At 41.6% G+C, this 10225-nt stretch overlaps 1 protein-coding gene across 1 annotated transcript in view; it reads left to right on the top strand.

Annotated features, from left to right (window-relative positions):
• The first annotated feature begins 2048 nt into the window (after window positions 1–2048).
• The window catches only part of LOC125383651 (26S proteasome non-ATPase regulatory subunit 1-like), a 31456-nt gene continuing 23279 nt past the window's right edge, over window positions 2049–10225 (top strand). The window contains exons 1-2 of the mRNA XM_048402339.1: window positions 2049–2165; window positions 10094–10196. Coding sequence (XP_048258296.1) covers window positions 2055–2165; window positions 10094–10196 — 214 coding nt within the window. The 5' untranslated portion in view covers window positions 2049–2054. The remainder of the gene's footprint in view (window positions 2166–10093; window positions 10197–10225) is intronic.

Genomic DNA, 10225 nt, shown 5'->3' with positions numbered 1-10225 from the left:
CCATGAGGGTTGGTTGTCAAGGTCATTGACAGGTGTCTTAGCATCTAAGTTTAGGGTCTCTGGTGTCAGGTGTCTAAGGTGTCATATGGGCACAGGTGTAGCCTTAGCGTCTTGTCAAAGGATGGATATCTACATCTTATGATGGACAATTAGGACATGAGAAAGCATATCTAGGTCATAAGGACAAATATCTAGGTCATTGGGGATGTCTCAGTTTGGGTCAGGTCTCTGGGGCAATATGTAAACCATTTGTATACTCATAGTTCTGTCTGGCCAGGGACAGGCCCCTAAAGTTTGTTTCTGGTCAGAAAATGGTGTACGGTATTAACATTAAGAAAGGTGTCAGTCCCTCTTAGATCATACTCTCGCGCATCAGTACAACACAGATGAACCACAACCTACTTCTCAACTGTAATCTTCCCTGGTGTAAGCTTGTTTGGGGTTTGATAGCAGCCTGTGCACAGGGACAATCACTGGAATAGTCTTTCCTGGTGTTTGTCTTTTAGAGTGCAAGTGATGTGTGTAGAACTTGCAGCCACTTCCAGCTGACAGGCTAATTGGTGGTAGGTGATATTGATTGGGGGTGGGGGGAAGGAGAGGGGGGGGGGCTCTGTAGGTCGTGCCTGTCTTCTGTCACCAAGCTGTCAAGAAGCATCACCATGTACTCTTGTGTGTAGATGAGCCAATTGAAGCTCATTCAGGGTCTAATGTCCTTGGACAGCCAATGTGAAATATTCACCTGACACTGTAAATTAGACTTGCACATGTCTGAAAGGCAAAAACTATTAGTTCAGATCATGGTACATATGTGTACTGATGGTACATGTGTGTACTGATGGTACATGTGTACTGATGGTACATGTGTGTACTGATGGTACAGAGCCCCCCCTGATGGTACATGTGTGTACTGATGGTACATGTGTACTGATGGTACATATGTGTACTGATGGTTCATGTGTGTACTGATGGTACATGTGTGTACTGATGGTACATATGTGTACTGATGGTACATGTGTGTACTGATGGTACAGAGCCCCCCCTGATGGTACATGTGTGTACTGATGGTACATGTATGTACTGATGGTACATGTATGTACTGATGGTACATGTGTGTACTGATGGTACATGTATGTACTGATGGTACATTTGTACTGATGGTACATGTGTGTACTGATGGTACATATATATACTGATGGTACATGTATGTACTGATGGTACATGTGTGTACTGATGGTACATGTATGTACTGATGGTACATGTGTTCTGATGGTACATGTGTGTACTGATGGTACATGTGTGTACTGATGGTACATGTGTGTACTGATGGTACATGTATGTACTGATGGTACATGTGTGTACTGATGGTACATGTATGTACTGATGGTACATGTGTACTCATGGTACATATGTATACACCTGGTACATATGTGTACTGATGGTACATATATATACTGATGGTACATGTGTGTACTGATGGTACATATGTGTACTGATGGAACATATATATACTGATGGTACATATGTGTACTGATGGTACGTATGTGTACTGATGGTACATATGTGTACTCATGGTACATATGTGTACTCATGGTACATATGTATACTCATGGTACATATGTATACTCATGGTACATATGTATACTCATGGTACATATGTATACTCATGGTACGTATATATACTGATGGTACGTATGTGTACTGATGGTACCTATATATACTCATGGTACATATGTGTACTGATGGTACATATATATATACTGATGGTACATATGTATACTGATGGTACATATGTATACTGATGGTACATATATATACTGATGGTACATGTGTGTACTGATGGTACATGTATGTACTGATGGTACATATATATACTGATTGTACATATGTGTACTGATGGTACATATGTATACTGATGGTACCATTACTTATGGTATGCTTCTTACTCAGAGGACACATCATAAATGTCTTGTTTTCTAGGATTTTGTGACAGACATGATGAGCACATGATTATAATGTGACTGTGAGACACCTTGTGTTGTATTTTCCAGGAAGCGATGACACTGCTGGAACCCATGGTCCAAGACCCCATCAACTATGTCCGGCAAGGAGCTCTCATTGCTTCCGCCCTCATCTTGGTCCAACAGAATGAAGTCACATGCCCCAAGGTAAGTAAGTCCCATGGTGAAGCAGAGCCCTGGAGGAGTCACATGAGGTCCCCAGTGGCTGGTCTTGTGTATTGAAGTTGGGGTCAAGCTGTCCGGCTCCATGACTTGTCAGACTGTGTGTCACCATGCTCCAACTTGTTGTGGCTCCACTTGTTGTGGATTGTTGCTTTCAGTCACTGGATTGTCCGATCCAGACTTGATTATTTACAAGCCACCATGGTAAAGCTGGAATATTGCTGACTGTGGCCTTGTTCACCATTCACTCACGTGTGTGAAGGCCAATCTAGTTGTAGAACTATTGCAGTAGTCACCACTACGGAAACAATAATGTTGTATTCAGTGTATATATTTTGCAGTCATCATGTTGTTTCACTTTTTCTGTCTCAACTATCTATAATTGCATTAAAACATCATTTCCATGTTCAATTAGAGTTTTTGAAAGATGCTATTGCATTCATTCTCTTTTTGTCCAAGATCAACCTAATTTGTCTGTAACCATCTCTCAAAAACAATGGAGTGTATACAACCTGACCTGCAGTTCCATATTTGAACATCGCTCATTGGTTTCTTTGCAATCAACAAAGGCAGCTGGGAATGAAGTGTAGCCCAACTTCTTGTTACTCTTATCAGTGACTGGCCATAATGGCAGACAGTAATCAAGGAAGCATTCAGAAAGGAAAAAACAACAAGCAGAGTTTCTTCTAGAGGAATAACTCCAAGTACTTCATGCTTGTAGGAGGCAGACATTGGGACAGAAGTACCATGCAACTATATCTCTATGATAATAGTCATCAATCATTCTAATATCCACTATATTTCATTTGTGTCTCCTGATGAAACTCTGAATTGGTCAACAGAAGTCATTTATGGAAATTTCCCGTTCCTTATCGTTCCTCCAAGGACATGCAGAATGCCAAATATTTCATATGTGAAAAAAGTAAATTTACAGTGATCGACAAATGAGGGATGCAGTTGGAAGATAAGCTATTAAAATGGCACGCTGTCCAATATTCACCACAGTCCACTTTGATCGTTTGTTATAGATTGAGGAATTATTTCCATCAGTTGATCAAGAATATAGAGGATGCTACCATCTACTCAAAGAGACAGTTGGGGAAAGAATATTCAAATGAAACCATATCGGGTCGACCACAACTTGAGGATAAGTAGGTCACAAGAAGCAATTGAATCACATTCAATCGAATGGATTATATGTTTCAAAAATACATTGGGTTGAATGAAAGTTTAGGAGTGTAATCAATTTTGTTCAAATTGCTGTTTTCATAATTCCTCAAACGTTTTACTTGATTGAATTTATTGATGGGAATATAGATGTGAGAATTAATTTAGGATGAAAGTACCTTTTGAAACCTCCAGAGCAGACACACCAACTTATTTTCCCCTCATGACATGAAGTTTGGAGCAAAGCATTATCAGGCAGACGGATTGTGTGTTTGACACTTTAGACGCATTTGCTATATGTAACCGATGTTGCGGAAAATTGCTGTAATGTAGGTCTCGGTTTTAATGAGAGATGTTATCCTTCAATTTAGCGCAGCTTGAGACGTAATCGGCACGCTATCTGGGTGCTAGACGCTTTGATCCCCTGTCAGTCTGAACTGGACCCACCTTCAGCCTCTCAACGTTATATCCTAAACATCTTTTAAATACAATGATTATTTCATATCTTTTAGTCCTGAGATCTGCACAGCTAATGCTGCCCAAACTTAGCCTGTTGAAGAATACCTTGCATCAACATTTGGGCATCCAATGAAGGAAGATGACCAGATGGTATAATGCTAGGAGATTGTTCCTACATGTTTGGTGGCAGATGTGCAAACTGTGGTCAAGTGTTGACCTGCTGTAGTTAACATATACTTATTATACTAGGTTTTAGCTGTGGTTTCTGCTAACTAGTGTTTGTAACAAAAACGGTGGTGAGACATCAAGGATGTGAGCAATGGGGGTTTAGTCAGGCTTTAGTTGGGTAAGGTTTTAAGCAGGCAGTCACTGCATACCTTATATGTGCTGATGGTACATGTGTCCCAAGTTGTCCCAGAACAGAACATCTCAGGGAACCATTCATTCATCATTGTCGTCCTCATCTTCATTTCTGTTGTTTGGACAAGGATTGGTACAGAGATGACGATGACATCACCGCCAAGTTGTCCCAGAACAGAACATCTCAGGGAACCATTCATTCATCATTGTCGTCCTCATCTTCATTTCTGTTGTTTGGACAAGGATTGGTACAGAGATGACGATGACATCACCGCCAAGTTGTCCCAGAACAGAACATCTCAGGGAACCATTCATTCATCATTGTCGTCCTCATCTTCATTTCTGTTGTTTGGACAAGGATTGGTGCTTAGGAACTAACATGCCTTGTAGTTCCCACAGCTGAAATTTCATGCACTTCTTCTTGCATCAGTCCAGAAAGAATTTGCCGTTATTAGGAGAGTTGACAATATGCCATACTTTCATTGACATGTCGGTGGTTTTCAGGAAAGGAATAGCTAGGTCCTCAGAACCCAATTCTTGTAAGATGTGTGACCTGGCTGATTGTGTGTCATTGTATCCATGATAGCGGTGATCATTGCTTGTGCTGTCGACCCCTGGTTTGTCTGATCCAGAAATGTAATATATATGTAAAGGCTGTTGTGATAGGATTGTGAAATGATTGACTGTGATGTAAAACAACATTCACTCCCATGTTTTATGCTCGTATTTAGCGGTGGGGACTACTACCCCCTGTTTGTTGTATGTGCTTACTGAAGTGGGTCAGCATGAGGACAACACAGCATCTGTTCTGGTGGTATTTGTGACACTACCCCCTGTTTGTTGTATGTGGTAACCGAAGTGGGTCAGCATGAGGACTACAGCATCTGTTCTGGTGGTATTTGTGACACTACCCCCTGTTTGTTGTATGTGCTTACTGAAGTGGGTCAGCATGAGGACCACAGCATCTGTTCTGGTGGTATTTGTGACACTACCCCCTGTTTGTTGTATGTGCTTACTGAAGTGGGTCAGCATGAGGACAACAGCATCTGTTCTGGTGGTATTTGTGACACTACCCCCTGTTTGTTGTATGTGCTTACTGAAGTGGGTCAGCATGAGGACTACAGCATCTGTTCTGGTGGTATTTGTGACACTACCCCCTGTTTGTTGTATGTGGTAACCGAAGTGGGTCAGCATGAGGACAACACAGCATCTGTTCTGGTGGTATTTGTGACACTACCCCCTGTTTGTTGTATGTGCTTACTGAAGTGGGTCAGCATGAGGACAACACAGCATCTGTTCTGGTGGTATTTGTGACACTACCCCCTGTTTGTTGTATGTGGTTACGGAAGTGGGTCAGCATGAGGACCACAGCATCTGTTCTGGTGGTATTTGTGACACTACCCCCTGTTTGTTGTATGTGGTTACGGAAGTGGGTCAGCATGAGGACAACAGCATCTGTTCTGGTGGTATTTGTGACACTACCCCCTGTTTGTTGTATGTGGTTACTGAAGTGGGTCAGCATGAGGACTACAGCATCTGTTCTGGTGGTATTTGTGACACTACCCCCTGTTTGTTGTATGTGCTTACTGAAGTGGGTCAGCATGAGGACAACACAGCATCTGTTCTGGTGGTATTTGTGACACTACCCCCTGTTTGTTGTATGTGGTTACGGAAGTGGGTCAGCATGAGGACCACAGCATCTGTTCTGGTGGTATTTGTGACACTACCCCCTGTTTGTTGTATGTGGTTACGGAAGTGGGTCAGCATGAGGACAACAGCATCTGTTCTGGTGGTATTTGTGACACTACCCCCTGTTTGTTGTATGTGGTTACTGAAGTGGGTCAGCATGAGGACTACAGCATCTGTTCTGGTGGTATTTGTGACACTACCCCCTGTTTGTTGTATGTGCTTACTGAAGTGGGTCAGCATGAGGACTACAGCATCTGTTCTGGTGGTATTTGTGACACTACCCCCTGTTTGTTGTATGTGGTAACTGAAGTGGGTCAGCATGAGGACAAGACAGCATCTGTTCTGGTGGTATTTGTGACACTACCCCCTGTTTGTTGTATGTGGTTACTGTAGTGGGTCACCATGAGGAAAACAGCATCTGTTCTGGCGGTATTTGTGACACTACCCCAGCAGCATTGATTTCTGCTCCTATGAGTACACAGGTTCATTATATTCTCACACACTGAAGGTGCTTTGATGTATGCTGAAGACACACCATCTCCAGTCTGAAACCTCACCTATGAGACACAAATCTAATGAAATTGCTTTTTGGTGAAAACATCTTGAGATAAGTTCCGTCCAGTAGACTCCAACAGTTTGGCACAGACTGAAACACCCTCCCTCATGTGTCTTCAGTACATACTAAAGACACAGGATCATACATCCAGTTAAAATCCCTATGGTTTGCTGGTACTTGAGGATGATGGGATAGTATGTGGTAACAGAGAAAACTGTCCAGTTTACGTCTTTAATCAACACCACAGTTCGTATCTGTTTGATGGTATGTCTGCTTCTGAAAAGTCTATCACATCTTGGTTGGTTACAAAGGAAGTCTCTTAGTTACCTGCTGCTACCTTCCAAGTAATTGGCCAAATTTATGAGGCTCTCAATTGTTCTCCTCTCCTTGAACTTGACTTGAACTTTTTTCATTTCTTTTAGATCATAAATTGATCTTGTGACCATCTGTCTTGCCAACAAATCAAGCAGGCTCAAAGTATCTGCTAATAGTCAGTTCCTTTCATTAATGGCCTAAGCCTCGGCAGGAAAAGCCCCAGAAAAAAACTGGCAACTACTGAAGAGAACAGAAAGATGGTTCTCGTGCAGCTTGTTGGCTGTAGCGTGGACATTAAGTAATCAGCACCTTCTGAGAAATGTGAGGTCCAGTGAAAGTCAGCAGGGATAACATCTGCCTGCTTCACAGGAATACAACCTGATGTGTTTGTTGTAAATGACTTGCAACCTAAGCTACCAATGTAAAGGGACTATTTGTTATTGTTTGTTCCCCCTCCTCACATTCCAGCTGTATTGTGGACAAACACTAGGATATTCTGCTGAAAGTAGTTTTTATTGGGAAGTAATATTTCATCCTCAGTTTAAGTGTTTGTCAAGTGTCTACAGTAACTGGCCGTTTACCCAGTCAGGGTATATCCTGTACTTGTATGTTAGTTAATCTAACACCAAGGGTGGCCGCGTCTAAGGCACTTCACTTGTTCAGGGCAAATTGCCACATGGGGATTCTGGATTTCTGAAGGCCCACCGCGGTCCAGGATGAGAAATAGAAGTTGTATGTCTTCGTACCCTGGCTGTTCATTGCTGCTTGTAATATCAATCACTGGTTTGTCTGGCCCAAACATTTCTTGGTTCCTGTCATTTACTCGGTTGCTGGAATATTGCTACGAAGAGCATTAAGCAACGAACAAATGAAAGGTTTTCAGACTGGAGCTGGTTGCAGCTTCAAATGTTTGTCATCATACGCTGTGTCAAACTTATTCTAAAAAATAGGTCTTATGTCTTTGAATTTAGTGATCAGCGCCATAGAGACTTCCGTCCACTGACTCCTGGAGGATAGATCCTGTCACATGGTTGTACACACTCCATGGAAAAATAGGATCAGTGCATAATTACCTGTGTCATTTCAGTGCATATTGCAATTGTTTTAAATTCAAATTGATTTTCACTACACATGGATGATTGGCTAGAATTGAGTACAATGCTACCACACATAGAAGTGAATTCCATCAAAGCTAGTGACTTTGATGAAGTATAAAATCTGATACAAAATAACCTTCATCACCGAGGATGGACCAGCAGGACCAATTTACCAGTGTCACCCTCAACATTCCAAGGAAACTAGTTATGCATGCAATTTGACCTGGATTACTTATTCCAATCCATATCAAACACATCTAAAGCAGACTACACTGCTATAGATCAGTAGTCATTGTGCTAATGAGCTCGTTTTCTGGAATTTGTTACGAGGGACCCGCCTAAACCCAACCAAATTGGGTGAGATCCTTCACTTAGCTAAGAATATCTCATCTACTGCTAAAACAATAATTTGTGATTTGGAACCTGATTTGGAATGCTGATCGCTCATCACTCAAAGAGTATTACCATTAGTGATTCACCAGCTGCATAGTTTTATTGACTGTGTCTTTTGATGACCGTGATCTTACCAACTATTGAGAAAAACCAACACTCTAAATTCCAATAATTTTTGCCCTGTTGACTCGCAAGATGCAATTTTAGGTTTGATAAATTCACGATGGTGAATATGACATTGATTATTGGAAATAGTGGGAAGAAGGTTTGTAGCTGTTTTACTTCAGTAAACTATCAACAATGGTTTGTCTCCGCTGTCAAATTTGCAAAACCACTTTCGGATCATTTTCAGCCAGATTACCTCTCTCCCCAATGTTGGACAAGTTAATGGGCAGCTCATTCATCAAGCAGTTATACCTCGTCCTGATTTCATCAGCAATATCGTTGCTCACACATTTCATAGAACACCTATAAGGCAAAGAGTTTCTGGGAATCAATTTTATGCTGATGTCTTGAGATGCATACATAACACAATTTTGGATGCTAATGATATATTTATTGGAAATGTCACTTCAGGTAGTATGATTGATGTGTGATATTGGTGCAGCATATATTGTTTCACCTTTGGCTGACTGAACAATGCTAAAAATACTACAAGTGTTATATATCAGGTACTTCTTGGGTGGATGTAATATGAGGTTAAAAGCTTGCCGATTCCGGAAATAATTCTATAGCGTTATTACCTTTTTGACTGATAATTAATGGACGAAAATGTGTTTGTGGATAATAATTTAAGCATCTGGAAAATGTTTGTTTCTTTCATCCCCTCAATCAATTAATAGTTTTAAGAATTTGTTTTCCATAATTTAAGAAAAACTGAAGAAACAAAACTTTTGTATTTGATTTGTTCAGCATTTTTCTTCATTGGAATTACTGGGGCACTGCAATATTAGATAACTGACAAAACTGAAAAAATTGCTTCTGTGTTGTCTAATCAAGTAGGCAACACATGCTCAGGATATGCAGTAGGCAACACATGGTCAGGATATCCAGTAGGCAACACATGGTCAGGATATCCAGTAGGCAACACATGGTCAGGATATCCAGTAGGCAACACATGGTCAGGATATGGAGTAGGCAACACATGGTCAGGATATGGAGTAGGCAACACATGGTCAGGATATGGAGTAGGCAACACATGGTCGGGATATGGAGTAGGCAACACATGGTCAGGATATCCAGTAGGCAACACATGGTCAGGATATGGAGTAGGCAACACATGGTCAGGATATCCAGTAGGCAACACATGGTCAGGATATCCAGTAGGCAACACATGGTCAGGATATCCAGTAGCCAACACATGCTCAGGATATCCAGTAGGCAACACATGGTCAGGATATCCAGTAGGCAACACATGGTCAGGATATCCAGTAGCCAACACATGGTCAGGATATCCAGTAGGCAACACATGGTCAGGATATCCAGCAGGCAACACATGGTCAGGATATCCAGTAGGCAACACATGGTCAGGATATCCAGTAGGCAACACATGGTCAGGATATGGAGTAGGCAACACATGGTCAGGATATCCAGTAGGCAACACATGGTCGGGATATGAAGTAGCCAACACATGGTCGGGATATCCAGTAGGCAACACATGGTCAGGATATGGAGTAGGCAACACATGGTCAGGATATCCAGTAGGCAACACATGGTCAGGATATCCAGTAGCCAACACATGGTCAGGATATCCAGGATGTACTGTCAGTCTGTTCAGTAGGTGTGGGAATGGTTGCAATAACGAATGCATAGCATTGTATAAGGGGTGTCTCACATGATCATTGTTTACATTTGAAATATGTTTCTGTGTATTTTAGGTGACCCATTTCCGGCAGCTGTATGCGAAAGTGATCAGTGACAAGCATGAAGATGTCATGGCTAAGTTTGGTGCCATCTTGGCCCAAGGAATAATTGATGCAGGTGAGATTTTGTTTGGTCATAATAAAGCC

Source organism: Haliotis rufescens, unplaced genomic scaffold, assembly GCF_023055435.1.
Source record: "Haliotis rufescens isolate VD_foot unplaced genomic scaffold, xgHalRufe1.0.p SCAF_25, whole genome shotgun sequence".
Lineage (NCBI taxonomy): Eukaryota > Metazoa > Mollusca > Gastropoda > Lepetellida > Haliotidae > Haliotis > Haliotis rufescens.
This window is presented reverse-complemented; position numbering and strand designations above follow the sequence as displayed.